Source organism: Condylura cristata, unplaced genomic scaffold (genome assembly GCF_000260355.1).
Source record: "Condylura cristata isolate star-nosed mole 26May11 unplaced genomic scaffold, ConCri1.0 scaffold00008, whole genome shotgun sequence".
Classification (NCBI taxonomy): Eukaryota; Metazoa; Chordata; class Mammalia; order Eulipotyphla; family Talpidae; genus Condylura; species Condylura cristata.
Window position 1 is genome coordinate 38,210,504 of NW_004567109.1, and position 19,837 is coordinate 38,230,340.

Consider the following 19,837-nt stretch of genomic DNA (forward strand, 5'->3'; position numbering starts at 1 on the left):
TAATTTTGATGCTTGATAATATGTGAATAGAAATTCACAGTCACTCATATGGCAATGCAAACTAATTAGCTATCTTCTTACACCCATCAGAACAGCAAAACTTAAAAGACTAAGTACACCTATTGTAGGTGAGATGTGAGAAAATAGTACATTGGGAATAGGAAATACCAACACTGTTTTGGAAATCAATCTAACAACATTTCATAAAATTAGTCATTGCTATACCTTTGGAGCCAGCAGTTTTATTCTTGGTAATGAATCTAATAGAAAGAAAATCCCAAGTGAAAATAAAACTATTCAAAAAAAAAAAAAAAAAAGAGTACTGCTGATGGTAAATTTTGAGGTTGAGGTTTTCCCAAAGCTAGTTCTTAGCTGATAAATTTAACATGCAAGAGGAATAGATGTTCAATTTTGGAGCTATTTTATAGCTCCCATAAGTTCTTTCAATTAATAAATATCCCTTCCTTTATCAGGGATAAAGGGGAAAATATAGCTGTGCCATGAGATAAAAGCTCTCCAAATCATGGGCTGGATTTTCTTTTGCTAGTTGATGATTAAGAAATTAATATGGTACATTTTTATCATAATTTACCAGTTTACAAAAACAAATCTCTTAGCAAAAATTAACTGCTTCTTTCTTCAGTGTCATGGGTATCAACCAAATATTGATCCTCTATTTCAGATACCTAGGCTATATGTGTGACTTACTAGCGGACAAACCCTATCGCCCTCACTTCAAGCCTCTCACCATTAAGTCAATCACTGTCAGTCCAATCCCTTTTTTTAACAAACAGAGAAATGGATGTCGCCCTTACTGTGATGTACTTATTGGAGAAACAAAAATATACACAACATGCACAGATTTTGAGCGAATGAAGTAAGTCATGCTTCTCTTCATTTCTTTTGAACAATTCTTGTATAAGTTGGATCATATTTTTCCTATGTAGACTACATCATAGTGAAGTGTCTGACATAAAAAAGTGTTCAACTTAGTGGTGATCTATACTAATGTTGGTTGAAGTTTTGTCTCTGCTTTTAATTTAAAGTTTAGAAAAGGGAAACATATTAGGGCTAATATATTTAAGAAAATGAGATCTTTAAAGTAGGGATGGACACTTGATTCATTTGGAACTCTAGATGGAATGGGGAGAGAGGGCCTAGTAGCACACTAACATTACCCATTGTCAGAAACTGTCTTCACCCCGGTGGCACTGGCTGTGCTCCTAACTTTGCTCAAAAATAGGCAGTGGTTCTGGTTTCAGGCCTGGTAAACAGGTCCCTAGTCTAGAGCCATAGAGGACTATACCAGTATGACTGTAGCCATGGGTATAATGTCATTGTCTGCTTTTGCCTTTGTTTAAAGAGAATATCGTGTCCAAGATGGAAAAATCTTCATTCCTTTGAACATCACTGTGCAAGGAGATGTGGTTGTTTCCATGTATCACTTGAGGTCAACCATTGGGAGCCGGCTACAGGCTAAGGTATGGCTTCAGAAAGACTCATGGCTTAACCTTCTCAGAGCCATGAGTTTTGATTGGAAAAAGCCTTTAAAGATTATATCTGCCCCTCTCCCTCATTCACAGGGGAGGAAACTAAGAATTAGGGAGGCTGTGGCTTACCCAAAGTCCTTGGTGTGGTTATGTTGCCAGAAGGTGGCAGTTCTAGAACTTCTAGCAAACCTTGTTCTTTTGAAGCGTGTGCCTCTTTTGTAGTGTCCCATTTAGATTGTCAGGGGAGATATTTCTATTAAGGATGTGGGCTCAAGTAATTATATTTTCTTTTCAATTTTTACTGTGATAAAATTCATATAACATGAAAATCCACCCCTTTAACAAGTGTACAGTGCAGTGTTTTTTCAGTATTTCAAAAGGTTGTACAATATTCACCACTAATTCTTGAGCATTTTTATTGCTCTTAAAAGAAACTCTGGATCTATTAGCAGCCACCGCTCAATTTCCCTCTCCCACCCCCTAAGCAACCACACATCTACTTTGTTTCTGTGGAATTGCCCAGATGGGAAATTTCATGATTGGAGTCATACAATGTTTGCTTACTTACAACATATGATATTTGTTTATTTACATCTTCAGTTGATGACATTTGGGTTATTGACACCCTTTGGATATTGATAGTATATCTATTATTTTCTTTATCAAATATTTGCTCAGTGTATATTCTGTAACAGTCATTGCTTAGGTGTTTAGGATTGACAAGAATAAGACTGTGTGCCTGCCTCCAAGGAGTCTAGTCTAGCAGAGGAACTTCACACATGTACAAATATTCATTACCTGATTAGAAGTAGGATAGATGCTATAAAGATGAACAGTTGTTTTTCTTTTAGCCAGAAGTGGCCCAGAAAGGTGACTTAGAAGATATGGTCTTTCAAGGCATAATTTGAAGGATGAGTTTATCAGATTGGAGCAGGCCTATCCTGCATGGAATTAAAGGGATAAGTCAAAGTATGGCAATATGCAAGAACATGCAATTATATGCAAGAATATTAACAGATGAGCAAATGGCTTGTCAATGCAGAGTTCGTGGAGAGGCTGGAAATGGAACTGGGTCAGTTCCAGATGGGAAAGTCATTCAATGTTCACAGCAAATAGAAATGCAGATGTAGCTACAGTTGAAGAATTGTGGCTCCTCCAAAGATAACCTTTTTTTGAGCAGACTCCCTTTTCACTCACTGATTGTAATGTACTTCTCATGTATTTTTAGGTGACCAACACTCAGATATTCCAGCTTCAGTTTCATACTGGGTTCATACCACTGGAGACAACAGTTTTGAAGTTCACCAAGTGAGTGCTGCTTGGGCCAGAAACCCTTTCACTGCAAGCAGCTGGGCAATTCAGGGACTCAAATACCCTAGGTTCCTTTGTGTTATAAAGCAATAGCTCCCAAAAATCCAGTGCTGAGGGACTGTTGAATATAACTTAACAATACACAGAGACTAATTCATATTATAGCTGTTGATAGAGTATGATTTGCAATGAACTAAAGGAGTTCAGAAGTTCTATGAGTGAACCAGAGGGAAGAAAGTATCAACGCTGTGATTCTTTGCAGCTGTGCTTCCCTTTATACCAGGATGACAGTAATAATCAGTGTACACCCTGATACATCAGAATGCATGCCAGGCCATAGCCCTGAAGTAGGATCCCAGGGACGCTGATATACTAGATAACGACCTTTACTGGCTATGTTATAATGTGGTTGAAGTTGAGTAGTTGCTGCAGTGGGAGTTTGTGAAGTCAGAGTAGGGGTGAGATTCAAGGGCTCAGAATGGTGACTGTGGACTATCTTGCTTTTTGACCACTGAGTTGGCTATACTAGTGCACACTGGCTGGATGCAGGGGGCCTGCTTTCCAGGATGCTTCCTATACAGTGGTATCCAAAATCTTGACAAGGCATTCTTATTTGGCTAGAGGAGGAAACACTTCAGACAAAGTATCTTATCTGTTTCATGATTGATTTTTTTTTCTCTAGAAGAGTCTCAGAGTTAACCGGAAAGTTAGCCTACAATTTCTGTGCTGAACATCCATTTTTCACTGATTCCACTTTCACTCATCTTATTCCTTTAAATTCCGGTTTAGGCCAGAGTTGGATGCATGTGATGTACCAGAAAAATATCCTCAGCTATTTCAGGTCACTTTGGATGTAGAACTACAGCCTCATGATAAAGTCATAGACTTAACCCCACCCTGGGAACACTACTGCACAAAAGATGTCAATCCCAGCATCCTCTTCTCTTCACACCAGGAACATCAGGATACTTTGGCCTTAGGAGGTATGAGTCACTGGGTTTTGTGTTCAGGATGAAACTGTCATTTGCCACATTGACTTCCTGTGTTTCATTGATGCCTCATGGCCTTTTGTCTTGCAGGGCAGGCTCCAATAGATATTCCTCCAGACAACCCCAGGCACTTTGGGCAAAGTGGTTTCTTTTCTTCTCTCTGTTGGCAAGGTACTCCTAAGCATTTCTTTAAATCATATTGTTCCATGATTACAGAAATGGTTCTTCTATAAAGATGATTAGTCCTGAAGACTAAAGTAATACAGGGTCCTGCCTATTTCCTAGTCTCCCTATTCAGTCCTTTTTCAAATCAAGGAATTTAGATTTCCTACCTCACTTTCAATTCCTCAGATGATCTTAGTGTGATAGGAAAAAAAAAATCTTATGCTGACTTCTTCCCTAGACTGACTGTTATGCTTTGGATCAGATTTTTCCTGGATTTATGAATAAGTCTGTTATTTCCCCAGGCCTCCCATTACACTGTTGACACACAGAGACATTAACAAAGCAATCTATCTCTTGTCTTCAACTAAATATTCTAAACACATGAAGTTTGGCATTTCACTCATTAGCAGCTCAAAGCTGAACTTCTCTTGGAACAGGGAAGACAAACACTTCTGTCAAATATCTCTGCTACTTGACTTTACAATCAAAGCAGAAATCAAACTTGATGATAGTATGACCCTTTCTCTCAAATGTGAAGATGTTTTTCAAAATCTTCAGTGTAACAAGTCTGGCTGCTATCATCAGCAGATAGGCAGTGTTATTCTAATGAACCCCCACTTGCTATCTTTGGAGGTCAACTGTAAGGTTCAATGGAGAAATGAATAGTAAAGACCTTCTCTAAGGAAGGGGTAAGAGACTGGCGTTGGCAATGGTCTACTTAAAATTCACTTGCTTGACCTTCCTCCATTGTGTGAATTTAAGACCCACTTATATTTCTTACATAGAGTTTTTGTGTTTCATGAAAAAATTCTTCACAGAATTTCATTGAATTGAAAGGTTTACTTTCAGATTTTACTACTGAAAAATGGGCCAATAACATAAAAAAAAATTGGAAATCTTGGTGAAGTCTAAATAGAAGGTAGTTATTTCCCACTCCCCTGTTGGTTTCCTTTACATTTTACCTTCCTCACCTAAGGGTTTTTAATAAAACTTAACAAGAGATTATGGCAATGGTGCACACACAGGTTAATTGGTGGTGGGAATTCTGTGGGGACTACATCTGAGGAAAGAAAGAATACTATGTGCAAAAGGAACAATGATGTAATACATACATATATATATTTATATATAACATATGTATATGTATATTACATATACAGGAGAGTGGTTTATATATATGTGTGTGTGTGTGTGTGTATAAACTACACTTATATAAACTTACCTTTTACCTCTCCACTACTGTTTTAGTAAGTAATTTAGAAATCATCTCTATCAGGCTTTCAAATAGGTTTTAGCACAAATGCAGGAACTCTTACCCAAACCTCATATAACCAGATGTGTTTAGGAATGCAGAATTTTCTGGAGTTTAGAAGGGGACTAAAGAACATAAACTGCATCAGACTTAGTATCCTCAGTGGCATCTAATTCAACAATTTATAAGCAAGCATATTAATATTTCTGCTGTGAAACATATAAACAACAATCCTGAGTGAGGTAAAGACTATAAAAACTTTCACATTGGGCCCTCCCTGGTGGTGCAGCAGGTTAAAGCACAGCACTAGGAAGCTAAAGCCACTTCCTCATGAGTTCAATTCCTGCCTGCCCTGGAGGTGACCGCATGGCGTGGCAGACCTCTCCTGACCTGCCCGCTGCTCCCCTCAGCAGTGTACTTCATTGATCTGCCTGTTCTGCTCCCCACTCTGTCTCTGGTGAAGCCTCTTGCTGCCCCTGAGCCTCTGGCCTGTACCCCAGTTCTGTATGCACAAATAAATAAATCTTTTTTTAAAAAAAAACTTGATTTTGGCATTTTAGAATTGGGGATCTGTGTCTGCTCTGGGATGTAGATTTACCTAGCATTAAGTAACAAAGTCCTGCAGGAGGATCTGTCTCAAAGAGGGCCAGGAACATCACTTGCCATTCTTCTGCAGAAGAAGCCTCTTTCCTGCTGCCCATTTTATGCTGAAAATACCTCCTTTTTACTGGTGTAAGGACCACCCAAGGCAGAGCCACTCCCTGTATTCAGTTATTAGGATGTAGTTCACTTCTGCTCCAGACTGTGGGAGAAAGGCAGCATGGAGACACAGAAGACAGGAGAGGGGTTAGCAAAGGACTAGATCCTTTTAAAGCACCTAACATAGTACATGGAATGTGACAATAATAATAATAAAGATAAAACACTAAGACTTCCTATACATCATCTCATGTGATTCTCATGACAATCATGTGAGTTAGGTACTATTTATCACCCTATTTGCTGAAGAGAAAACCAAAGCCCAGAAAGGTAGCGTAACTTTGTCAGTGTCACAGAGTTAGTAAGTGCTGGAGCTGAGATTCGAAGCCAGGCTGCCTGCTTCCAGAGTTCCTGCTCTTTGTCGCTAGGCTAGACTGCCTTCCAGATCAACAAATGATCATTGACTATACTATGAAATATATCACATTTTCCATTGATAAGGTTCTGAAAGTACTGTTTGCTTAGAGCTGCTCCTTGTTCTTTCTGCGATCATGTGCAATGTACTATCACACGAACCACCAATGCCACGGTAGGTAACTAACCATTTTTTGGCACCCTGGCCTGTCTTAGACCAGAGATCTGAGAAGTCATTCTGTGAGGAGGATCACGCTGCCCTAGTGAACCAGGAAAGCGAGCAGTCGGACGATGAGCTTCTGACCCTTTCCAGTCCTCATGGAAACGCCAGTGGTGACAAGCATCATGGAGCCAAGAAACCCAGCAAAAAGCAGCCGGAGCCAGCTCCCCCTCCACCCCCCGAGGAGGTGGACCTTCTGGGCCTAGAAGGTTCGGCAGTGAGTAAGAACTTCTCTCCACCGGCAGCTCCACCCTCCAATTCTGAACTGCTGAGTGACCTGTTTGGGGGCGGAGGTGCAGCTGGCCCTGCCCAGGTTGGACAGTCGGGGGTGGAGGATGTGTTCCATCCAAGTGGGCCTGCATCCACCCAGTCAACACCACGAAGGTCTGCCACCTCCACCTCTGCATCTCCAACCCTAAGAGTGGGAGAAGGTAATTTTTTTCTATGTTGTACTGTAACTCAGTTTTGAATGATAAGCTTTATTTAAGCAGGAAACATTAAACTTTCCTAATAGGCTAGACTTTTCTGGTCTCCCTGAAAGTGTCTTTGCAGAGGGTATCTTCATTGAAATGGGGAACACAAGAGGAAATGGAAATATTTTCCACTTTGGTATAACAATGTAAAAATGAATACTTGAGTTTCTCATCCTTCATTACTTTTTCCATGATTTCAATCACTGAGATTTTTGAGTTACTTTTGCCTGGAGATGTAGGTTGATGAATTATTACTAATAACAATTATTTAACAGGATATTTGTTTGGCAAACATGCAATTTAGTACTAAACATGGATTTAACTCTTATAAAAACCTGGCAAATAGGTGCTATTATTACCCATATGTGATAGTTGAGGAAATGGAGTCAAATTAGTAGCAAACAAATTAGTAGCAAACTAGTAATTGATGGGACCAGGACCCCAAACTAGGTCATTTGACTTCCATGCTTTCAGTCTTCCTGTAGTGCCTTCCTGGAATTGTAATTGTTTGAAGACACCTTGGTTGTTCAGAGAAGCACTTGTTTCTTCCAGATATAGCTAGGGGTTCATGCAAGCCACATGGCTGACTGCAGTGGAGCAGATGGTGTCCAGGCTGAGAGTTTGACTTTACGTGGCTCAGTCAGCTTCACACTGCTTATTGCTTTAGGTGCAGTCTTAATATGACTGCTTATCCATGAGGTTTTTTTTTAAAAGATTTATTTATTTATTCATACATAACCGGGGTACAGGCCAGAGATGCGGAGGGTGAGAGGATTCACCAGAGACAGAGTGGGGAGCAGAACAGGCAGATTGAGGAAATACACTGCTGAGGGGAGCAGCGGGCGGGTCAGGAGAGGTCTGCCACGCCACGTGGTCACCTCCGGGGCAAGCGGAGATCCAACTCATGCGGAAGTGGCTTTTGCTTCTCAGTGCAGTGCTTTAACCCGCTGCGCCACCAGGGAGGGCCACATCCATGAATTTTTAACATTTGCAAGACTGTATCTCGGGATACAGAGGCCCATGATGGCTTCTAAAGAATCAGCTGTCCCTTGTTTCTGCCTCCTTTAGCCAATATGAGACCACATTAGGAAGATGGAGAGAAATAACTCAAGTCTACAGATAGGTGGAAAGCTGTGGGGACTTTTCTTTTCCAAGTTTATCTTTTGTTTCTCAGAGGCTTTGGGTTTGATTTGTACAGTACAGGTGGAGGCCACGTGAGTCTCAGAGTCACAGAATGTAGGTGCTGAGGCTCTAGTTCTTAGAGTAGTTCTTGATGGACCAGGGTATAAATCCAAATGCTCTGACTTTCAGGCCATTTCCTCTATTCTTTACCTCCTTCTGTCTAGTTCTTATTCATTTGAGTGAAAAAAGGTTCTGTCAGGAAAAATAAAAAAATTTTTTTTAAATTAACAGTTTATTTTTAATTCATTTTGTACATTTTTTTTTATCTCAATTGTAATCCCTGCGGGTTTCCCATCACCAAGTCACCCGTGTGTCATCACCGTAGTCCCATGGACTTCCCCCCCCCACCATTTTTTATTCCATTCCCTACTCCATCCCCACAAAATGTCTCTGGTATATGGCTGTTCATTAGTCTTATTATTTTCTCGCCTGGTCCATTATACTCCTGCTATGAGCGAAACCACCCGGTATTTTTCTTTCTCTTTCTGGCTTATTCCACTAAGCATGATCTTTTCCAGCTCCATCCAAATTGCTGCAAAAGACCTGTGTTTCTGTTTTTTGGTTGCTGAGTAATATTCCATTGTATATATGAACGACATCTTTTTAATCTAGTCATCTACTTTTGGGCATTTGGGCTGCTTCCATGTTAGGAAAAATAAATTTGAATACCCAAGATAACGCAGTGCTTAATGTTTATGTTTTAAGACCATGCACCTTGTATGATGTTAACAATTTCATTCATCATAGCTCTAAGTAGATAGTTGTATTACAGTCTCAGCGTCAGATGGGGCTTTTGAAACATTAATTAAATCAGTGTCTCCAGTTGCAGATGATGAAATTGGGGCCTACATATATTGACTGACTTGTCCAGTGGTACACAGTGGGTCAGTGGCTGGCCCAGACTTATAACTCAAATATTCTGTCCCTCAAGAGGAATTAGAAGGAGCACTGAGTCCAGAGTTAAAGATCTGTACTTGAAGGCCAGATTATTATTAACTATCTGTGTAGCCTTTTCAAAAAAATGAAAATGTGGCCCGCCTTGGTGGCACAGCAACTTAAAGCACAGCACTAAGAAGCAAAAGCCACTTCAGCCTGAATTTGATCCCCATCCCAGAGGTGATGGTGTGGCCGACCTCTCCTTACCAGCCTGCTGCTCCCCTCAGCAGTGTACTCTTGTCATTCTGCCTGTTCTGTTCTCTACTCTGTATCTGGTGAATCCTCTCACCACCCCTGCATCTATGGCTTGTACCCCAGTTCTGTATGCATAAATAAATAAATCTTTAAAAAAAAAAGAAAATGAAAACTTTAACCTTTAATGCTTACCAATCAGTGTTGTGGTAAAGACTACATTTTGAGTTAAGTGCTAGGAAGTTCATTTTCCGTTATTGGATAATTCCTCTAATTTAACATAAGTTAATATTAAAAGTACACCAAATAGTGGAGACTTTAGCATCCTTTACCAGTGGGCTTCAAACTTAGCTGTAGAGGGATTATCCCTGTTTTCTTTTACAATTACTCTATAAGTCTCAGCGTTCTCACTTTATAGAAGGGCTAAAGTCTTGTGAGTATTGAGTAAGGTAAGGGGTCTACATTGTGTACAGACTGCTGCAATACACAGTTGGTACTGTTGCCACAGAAGGCCCAGTTGCTCTTTAGTGCATACCAAGAGGGCGTCCTGCCAGTGAAGTTGTACTTGAACATCTATTACACCATATGTAGTGGGTTTTTTTTTTTGTATAAAAGAAATATATTTCTTTTTAAAAAAAATACAATATTTTTGCATCATTTTGTGCCTCTTTCCATCTCAGTTGTAATCCCCGTGGTCTTCCCACAACAAATCAGCCATGTGCCATCACCAGAGGCCAGTGCACTTCCTCTCCTCCCCCCCAGTTTTGATCCCATCCCCTTCTCCACCCCCGTAAAATGTCTCTAGTCCTACTTTGTTTTTAAAAGTAGAATTTATTCATTAATTTTGTTTGATTCTCAGTGTCTCTTCCTAGACAGTCATCTCACTCCAGGAAGCAGTCAGCTCATTAGTTTGATACTTAGACATTAGGAAGTGACACCTCATTACAGGGAGCTAAAAGGAATTTTGCTACTTGCCTGATAATGGAATTTAAGACCAATTACATACATGCAACTCTGCAGTCATTTTCATTGCTTTCATTTTGCACCTGTGAGGAATGTGCGATGCCTTTGGGAAATTCCTCAAATTTGGAGTAAAAAAACTTGAATATGAGTTCTAGCCCTATTACTTACTTGCAAGAAAATTGACTTTCCAAACCTCAGTCTAATTATGTAAAGAATGAGGGTCATCTGGGATATTCTTTAGAAAAGGCAATGTAAGTAACTAAGAAACAATAGGAGTGCTATTACATTGTGCTGGATGCCTTTGTCACCCATTTTGTTTTAGTATTTTTCATTCACTCACAAACTTTTCTTCACTCTCTAATCTATGTTTAGTGTCTAGTTTCAAACAAGCTGTTGAGAGACAGTTTTAGAAATGTTTGAATTCCATAGAATGTAAGATTTGATGAGAGTTCAGTTTTTGATACATTCATTTCTTTCTCTTTTTTAAATTTCAAGTGAGTCAGAGACTGAAAACATATAATAAAACTAAATCAAGTCTGGTCAGTGAAAGTCTGAAAACATAAAACAAAAATAATCAAGTCTGGTCAGTGAGATTTTTGGCTATTATCTTAATAGCAGAACCCCCACCCCTACACCTGATCTTTGTTTACTGATTCGCTCAATATGAACACAGTTGACTTGGTAAGCATCTCCTATGATTCAGGCATACTTTAGTCACTTACTGATTCATCTGTGTTGACCTAAACAGAGGCTAGTCTTTAATCTTGTTTGACTTATATTGCATGTTATTAAGATACCCAAATATTCAAGGAGCCCTCATTTAGAATCTTTTTGTTCATCCAGCAGATAAATATAGATTCCTTCTTTGTCCATAAAGATGGAATTACCTATGTGTGCTCAGAAATACTAGGGCTCCATTGGTAGCCCTGGAGGAAATTGTAAGGGTAGTCTGGGCCCCTGGAGCATCCTAGGAGACAGTCATATTCCAGTTTTTTATGTGTTGAGATAACAACTTTTTAATATTTATTGCATGAACTCATAGGATGAAAAAGTACTTTTTTTGTTACTGTTTTTTAGGTGCCGCCTTTGACCCATTTGGAGTACCATCTAAACCTTCAGGGCAAGATTTGCTGGGTTCTTTTCTAAACACATCAAGTGCTTCCAGTGACCCCTTTCTTCAGCCAACGAGAAGTCCTTCACCTACAGTGCATGGTAAGGAAGTACTTTATATTGTGGTCAGTGGAACATACTTTTCCACAATATATTAGTAACTGCTCAGATATAAAAGTATTTTTGTGGGATTTTTTTGCTTAAGTTTCATAATGTGTCTGAAATTTGGAAATTAGCATTGACTTATTAAAAGTTCTGGAATATTATACAGTAAAGAAGCCTATTTAACTTTGTCTGATTCACCCTTCTTAGATCCTATTTGTTTGTGGAATAATTTGTTTGCACTAGGACTTCATAGTCAGAGCTATAAGACACTGATTATAAGATGTACCTTTATTTTATATACTAATAAGATAGAAGAAAAATGTTGCTATTTTTAATTGATTGGAAAATACTCCTTGTTGGAGAAGACTTTCTCTACTTTCTTCACTTTAATATTTTGATAAGAGTCCTATCTTTTATGCCCCATGGATATGGGTGTTCATATTAGCACAGCACTTCTCTGTCACCCTTTTTCTGTCTTGTTAGCTGATTAGAACAATTAAACAATCTAAACACTCAGTTTAGATTTTAGATTCATGAATACTCCTTTGTTTCATGACCACACTTCTCTTTTTGGCTTGTGTCACGCCAGTGAATAGGATGAATTTCTACTATCCTTTGTGGGAAAACAATGATAATTTTACTGCTGGAGGATTAGTTACATCATCTTCATGTAGGATTCCACAGGGGAGACCCAGATGTCAGGTTGGGAGTTCAGATTTCTTAATCTCTGAACCCTTGAAATATTTCCTCCAGATTTCCACAAGTTACTACTAATTTCTTCTGAAAGTCAAGAAAGACTTCCTTTGAATTCAACAAGTATTTTGAATATCTTCCTTCCAGGAAAATAATTACTTGGGACACAGTTTTAAAATAATAAGTAAAATAGCCATAATAGCCTATATCTCCATCAGATTTTAAGTTTCCTGAGGATAAATTCCTGATGGTGACTTGTATATAACAGGTACACATAAGGATTTGTGATTTTATTAATTGGATGCAAGACTATGATTAGAGTTTAATGAAATCAGATGCAAATGTCAGCAAAATTGTTCAAATGCCATCTTAGCTTTTTATGAATTACTGTGGAAGAAGTGGAATAGAAAGGAAAGAACTGGTATTGCTAATCGTGGTATGTTCTTTTTAACTCAGTTATTGGAAAGCACTACTTGTACTAAGCAAACAAAACTGGTGAATATTAGGTGTGGTAATACTAATCTTGGTGATTTCATGATTCTTTGGGTAGTGGTGGTGGTATATATATTTGTGTATGTGTATTTTAAATCCTAGCTACCAATATTAGTGTAGTATTTGCATTTTCTCACTGATTGTATGCACAGAACCTAGAAGTATCTTAGAAAAAAATTATTTTTTTATGGTACCACTTTGTTTCTTATTTGGACTTCATAAATGCAGAAAAAATTTACTCCACCAACATGTCTTCCTCTAACATACATTATTCTCTTATTTGAATATTTCTTGTAATTCTGTGTCTATAACTTTGAGAAGTGTCAATATGTCCTATTTTGAAGTTGCAATAAGTTTGTTTTGAGTGAATATACACGCTCTTGGTCCCTGCATGGTGGCGAGTATATAGCCAGTACTCAGTACATATTCTGGATAACTTCTCCTTTTCAATTCATGTCACAGCAGAAGAGAAAGCAACATTTCAGTTCTAAGTTTGATATGCCTCTCATACTTGTTATTGCCAACCTGAATTATAAATTGATTTCATAAAAATACCTTCTTAAATCTTTTTTCCCACTGGCTTCATGTTAAGTGGAGAAGTGGGACACACAAAGATGATAAAGATGGTTCTTCCCTGCAAGGAGTGTACAATTTAATGGAGAACAGTATTTTTATAGTTGGAATGCAAAGATTGTGGATATGGGTAAAATAAAAGTGAGTTGAAAAGGGGAACAAAGAAAGACAATATATGGCTTTTAACTATAGATGAAGCCACAACATATTCATTTTGCAGAGCATGTAAAGCACTCAGGAGAGATGGACCACCTGGGAAAGTGGCAGGCTGAGCAGACTTCCTGGAAGGGATAGCATTTCCCAGTATGATCTCAAAAAAGGGAGTTATGAGCAGTCTTGTCCTGACTCTTTTTCTTTTCCCTATTTGCAGCCTCCAGTACACCTGCTGTGAATATTCAGCCAGATGTTTCAGGAGGTTGGGACTGGCATGCTAAATCAGGTAAAAGTCAGCAGGTTTTTTTTTTTTGGTGTACCTTTAACTATTTGCTCAAGATTATCCTTTGCCCAAGATGCAGTGAGTCTTTACATACTGTCATTGGTCACCTATGTGATTTTCTAAAGACATATCCTGGCAGAACTTTTCACATTGCCTCTGATCTCATGACAGAGGGGTGGGTTATATGTTACTTAATTTTTCTAAGTCTCATTTGCTGAATGTCTCTCTTGGGAATAGGATTAGACAATTGTGGGTATATATCTGGCTCTATCACTTAGAAGCTCTTGGAGGTTTTACAAGTCTTAAACTCAGTTTTTTTAATCTGTAAGATGGGTTTTATAATTCTTGTCCCAAACAGTTGTATAAATGAAATAACTTTTATAAAAACTCCTGGCATAGAATTGATGCTAAATAATCTAAAATACTTGTTTCAGGGTTGGATTTGTTTATAATAAATAAACTCTCCTGACTAGTCAGTATTTATTAATAATCACCTTGTGTAACTATGTTCTTTACATTGTGCAGATAGCAGGTGCACATGCACACAAACACACACAAATTCTCACATAATATGTTCTGAAGCAGCTGCTGTTTCCTTATTAAACAAATGACAAAATGTTGACACTCAGAATTTAGGAAACATTTTCAAGGTCACTCAGCTAGAAAATATTGGAGCCAGAATTCAGATCTGTGTCTGACTCCAAATTCCATAGAAAAAGTGAAGCCAGATACATCTAGTTGACAGATCTGGAGCAGTTTCTGTCTGCTGCCAAGGTTCTACTACAGATGCAAGAAGAAAGCATCCTCCTGCTTTCTGATAGTCTGATATTGGCACCCAAAATTGAATGAGGATTACAAGAAAAACCAAGGAATTTTTGCAAGATAGAAATAGCCTTGCAAACAGTAAAGAGCTTATTTTGATCCAAAAAATATAAAAACAGAAAATCCTCAAGAAGATACCAAAAAACCAAAAAAAAAAAAAATAAATAAATAAAAACTACTAGAACTAACAAGGGAATTTACTAAGCTTACTAAGCTTGCAGAGTATAAGGTCAAAACAACAGAAATGCAGTTCAGGTGACATGATAGGTAAACTGAACATAATGGCTCACGGGTGTGTTAAGAAATGACATAAGCCTTCTCTGTTCCTTGTTTCTGCTGCTAGTCACTTTGGTTAACGAAACAAGGTCTCGAAACGTCTACCATACTTCCATGTATCTAATCTGCTCTTAGAGACCAATTGGGAAGAACCTCTGAATTTCAGAATTCAATCTTGGAAAATGAACTCCTTTTCAGCAATCTTAATTCCTTTTCAGGAGGCTTTGGAATGGGAAGCAAGTCAGCTGCCACCAGCCCCACAGGATCTTCACACGGCACTCCCACCCACCAGACCAAACCGCAGACTCTGGATCCTTTTGCTGACCTTGGGACACTAGGTACAAACCTAGCAGGTTAAGATCTAAATGACATTTTCTTATGGCTACATAGCTTTGAGGTAGTCCTACTTGACTAATATCTGACAATGAATATAGCTTCACAATAGCCAAACTCTTATCTCTACAACAAACCTATTAAGAGGAATTCAAGACGTCTTTGTCATTTTAGAAATGTAGTATTTCTTACAGTTCCTGAGTTTTCTGAAGTTCTCCATTTTTCAAGTCACACAACTTAGGGAAGTTAAACCTTTCTGAAGTCACATAGTAAATAGGAATGTGAGCAAGGGCTGAAAGCCAAAAAATTTGACTGCTGTGCACTTACTTTGAGAATAAAAATGAGACTTCTAAATTATATAGCTACATTCAGATACAACAAAAGACAGTGTCCTTCTTCTTGAATTGTTTTCACATTGAATGCTGATAAAACCCCAGTGCCTTAGTTCCTCCCATAGATTGTCTGAGTAAACTGGCCTGTCTGTGGCTTGGATATAGAGAGGGTAAGAGCTCCCCAGGTGATTCCAATGTACTGTAAAGGCTGTCACACACTGCCTTCCTGTTAATGAGGGTAACAGTGGCCTCTGGGCTTAGTGCTACATCATGTTTTCTGTAAGTGCTCTCCTTAGTAACATAAGATTCAGAATTGCTGTACATGGATAGGACAAGCTCTGGAAGAGCAGACATCATAAAGTCCCACAATGCTGCTAACACCTGGAGAGCAGGGTCTATGGGCTTTTTCACCACAGTGTCTGCAGCTTGGCACATGGAAGAAACTCAAAAGTGTCTCCTAAATAAAAAAGAGTAAATGACAATATCTTGAGAATGTGGAGACTTTTCTTTTTTCAATTTATTAGTCTTTCCCATATTTACTGAATTTTAAATAACTATATATGTGTCTATTTATCATCTATCTATCTATCTATCTATAGAGAGATATCTATCTCTCTACCTACCTACCTATCTGTCTTTCAGGGACTCATGAAGATAGGCTTTGTTCTCTAAGTTACAGATGAGGGGGTGGCCAGGCTTCAGAGCACAAGCCCTGTCATTAGCTTTTCCTGTTATCCAATATTTAGTGAGCCTTTGTGATGTACCAGTGTAGTTTGGATGTGTGACCTTGCATTTTTTATATTTAATTCAGGGTTCCATATAACTGTTGTGACTTTGTGGTGTACTGTGACACATAGATCCAGGTTTACATATGAAGAAACTGAAGCTCAGGGAGGTAAAGTTATTTGTCAGACCTCAGAAGAGCAAAGATTCGCTATAGCCTATTGTCAGCTACCTTCTAGTGACCAGGATAGTGTCAGGCATATAGTAGATAAATTAATGTATGAATGATTGAATGCATAAAGACAGGTAAGAATGATTACATGACTAAATGATAGAGCTCGGAGGCTGACTCCAAATCCAGTGGTCATACATAACATTTCCAGTAGGAAAGAATGCAGACATTCCAGATGAAAATAGAGTAAATATACCTATGGGAAGAATAGAAGATGGGTTGGTAGTGAAAGGTATGTAGATTTGAGAAGTAATTAGAGATTGTGAGTGTAGCAAATGGAAACATCTGGAGGCAGTATACCTATGATCCAGTCTCAACTCTGTTAGTTTATGCATCATCACAAGCACATCTTTGAGCTATGATTCCTCCATCTTTAAAGTGGAACAAGTAATACTACATTCCTCCTAAGAGTGTTGTGAGCATTGAAGACAGTAGTAAATGTAAATGTATTTTGCAAACTCTAAAGAGCTAAATAAATACTATTTCATTATCAATTATTTAGTTTTTGGTGTTATGAGAGCATTCTTTTACCTATTTCAACACAGGCCACAACTGTTTTACATATTTTGAAAAACAGAGCAGGATGTATGTATTTAAAAATCAGGAGATTGTGGAATGAGTATTCTACTTAAATTTCTGGCACAAAGTAATTAGCATTTTTAAAAGTTTGAATAAGATCCTTTGCCCTGCTCAAAATTGTTGGTCTGGACTATATTTACTCTCCTGCAAGGAAATGCAAGTATTGTGAAATTGAAAAATCTTTATAAAATTTCAAAACATCAATGTTTATTCATGGTTACTTACCAGACTTGCACTTAAAACAATGATTAATCCTGATAAATGATGTGTAAGTAGACTAATGAGTGAATTTTTTTTTTTATTCCCTACTCTTGGAATTTGCTAGCTTTTATTCCAGTGAAATTGTAGAATCTGCTTAGGACTATGTTGGAGGGTCATCAGTACTGTGGTGTGCATGTGGTATGGTATCATACATTTGAAGAAGTGTGAGCTTGTACTTCTAAAATATTTATAATATTGTAAAACATTGTTTAGAAAAAATGTTTAAGATAAAATTAAAATAAAAAAATCTGCTTAGGAGGTGTGCAAAAGTGGAGAATAGTACAGTGGGAAAAACCAGGCATCTTCTGGCTTCAAGTCAAAGATGTCAAGTCAAGTCTCAGTTCTGCCACTTGTTGCTGTGTGGCATTGAGAAAACCACTGAACTGTTCTGAGCTATAGGTGGTTAATCTGAATAAAAATGGAGGTCTTAACACATACCTAAAAATGTCATATGGGGACTGAGAAATGGATAATATTGGGAAATAGATGCCTGCTTTTCCATTAAGTCTTAGGAATGCTAATTGTATTCTTTGTCAAGGCCATTTACATTAAAGTCTTTGCAAACAATAACTTGAGGCTCAAAGAGTTAGAAGCTACTCAAAAGAGTATTACCTCTTTCTTACCCCAGCCTTCTGCTTTTTATTTCCTTAGGTAGTTCTTCATTTGCCAGCAAACCTACCACACCAACTGGATTGGGTGGAGGATTTCCACCTCTCAGCTCACCGCAGAAAGCATCTCCCCAGCCTATGGGTGGAGGGTGGCAACAGGGAGGTGGCTACAACTGGCAGCAGCCCCAGCCTAAACCCCAGCCCAACATGCCACACTCCTCCCCGCAAAACCGACCCAATTACAACGTGAGCTTCTCATCCACGCCTGGGGGTCAGAGTGAACGTGGGAAAGGATCCACGAACTTGGGTAAGGCTGCAGGGCCCGGCTTCCTGTTACCTGGCTGTGTCGACCTAAAGTGGGAGATAGAAGATGTTTTCCAGTAGTTTTTGAGTCAGTCTTTTAGTTATAAAGACACAGCATGACCCCTGCCCCCCCCCCCACGTGCCTGGAGCCCCTGGGTTTCTGCACTGGCCACACTGTCTTTTGATTGTTGGCTCACTTGTCTGTCCCTTTATACTGAGACCAGTTGGAGGGCCAGACCAGGATTATGTCATTTTTGCCATTTAATCATCAGCACCTAGCATAGTTTTGGGCCTTAATGAATATGGGTGGATGTGAGTGGATATTGAAGCTGTTCATCCTTTGGAAATGAAAGTAGAAAAGAAATGTTGGGAACACTTCAAACACTGTGTTTGGGAGTGTATTGGAAGAGTGGATATGTCTTTACACATTTGGTCTTTCTTATGGATATTACTGAGGGGACTGGATTTCCTATATTGCCTTTTCCCCCTCTTTTGATAATGAAGTTAAAAGAACACCAAATATGTCAATAACTATGACTGAAAAGCACTCTAGATGCGATCTTTTTTGGGGGTGGGGTGGGGTTGGTAATTTGTAAAAATATTTGCATAGCTAGGATAGTTAAATTTGAGTTTGTTGAAAGACCTGCTATGATATATTTTACATTTCAGTTGATTTGATCATACTTTCTCTTTATGGAGCATGGACATTTTTCTAATTTTCTTATTAATAGTAGTTAACATTTATTGAATGCTTACTACATGTCAGGAGTTTTCACATAATCTCTGAATCCATTTTATGTTGTAGATGAGGAATTAGTGACAGAGATCAGTAGAGAAATGTTCTAATTCCATACAGCTTATAAGTGTTTTGTCCCAACTTCTGTGACAGGCCGCAAGAAGGAAGGCGGGGGGCAGAAGGCTGAGCAAGCAGAGTTTATTGCTCCAGGACAGCAGCTGAGACGGAGCCCCTAGAGTGGGGTCTGCAGCTACTGCCAACTCAATAATGGGGAAGGGTCTCTTATATAGGTCCTAAACTCAGATTTCAAAGGGGTGACTCATCGCTGTGTCCTTGACGTAAGGCCCAGTTCGTTATCACCTTCATCTAGTCCCATCCCGACGCAAGGACCCGTTAATTAGATGCAAGGCCCAATTTATTACCACCTTATCACCTTTGGATGCAAGGCCTGATTTATTATTGCCCTTATCCAGTCCCTCAGTAAATCTCTGCACTTGGTCACTCCCAACAATAAGTGACAAACCTAAGATTTGAACCAAGCAGTCTGGCTCCAGAACCCCTGATCATAACTACAACCCTTTCCTGGTCCTTTCACAATATTGATATGATAGAGATTCCTTTGTTGGGAAAAGGTGGCATCATGTTTGTTTTTTGGTTAGCAGTGGACAGTCCTTGGATAATCTAATAAAGTGATGTGATTTTCTTTCAATTTTTATTTTGAATAGAATTGAGGCGAGTGTCTTCAACAAATAATTATGGAGCATTTGAGTATAGAAAACACAAGAGTTAGAAGCTACTCAAAAGAGCATTACCTCTTTCTTACCCCAGCCTTCTGCTTTTTATTTCCTTAGGTAGTAATAAGCAAAACACAAATTCCTCAGCCTCAGGGCACTTACCTTTGTGTGTGTGTGTGTGTGTGTACGTGCATGTGCATCCA

General features: G+C 38.7%; 1 protein-coding gene across 8 annotated transcripts in view; it reads left to right on the forward strand.

Moving 5' to 3' along the window:
* DNAJC6 (DnaJ (Hsp40) homolog, subfamily C, member 6) overlaps positions 1-19,837 on the forward strand; it is a 128,002-nt gene that overhangs the window by 101,302 nt on the left and 6,863 nt on the right. For 5 of the 8 annotated variants that reach the window (XM_012722451.1, XM_012722456.1, XM_012722455.1 and 2 more), the window contains 10 exons: positions 683-877; positions 1,364-1,481; positions 2,719-2,798; positions 3,591-3,784; positions 3,881-3,961; positions 6,537-6,971; positions 11,364-11,498; positions 13,630-13,698; positions 15,012-15,146; positions 17,905-18,168. In XM_012722451.1, the coding sequence (XP_012577905.1) occupies positions 683-877; positions 1,364-1,481; positions 2,719-2,798; positions 3,591-3,784; positions 3,881-3,961; positions 6,537-6,971; positions 11,364-11,498; positions 13,630-13,698; positions 15,012-15,146; positions 17,905-18,168 (1,706 nt within the window). The remainder of the gene's footprint in view (positions 1-682; positions 878-1,363; positions 1,482-2,718; positions 2,799-3,590; positions 3,785-3,880; positions 3,962-6,536; positions 6,972-11,363; positions 11,499-13,629; positions 13,699-15,011; positions 15,147-17,904; positions 18,169-19,837) is intronic. The other 3 variants (XM_012722452.1, XM_004679080.2, XM_004679079.2) reach the window with 1 other exon arrangement.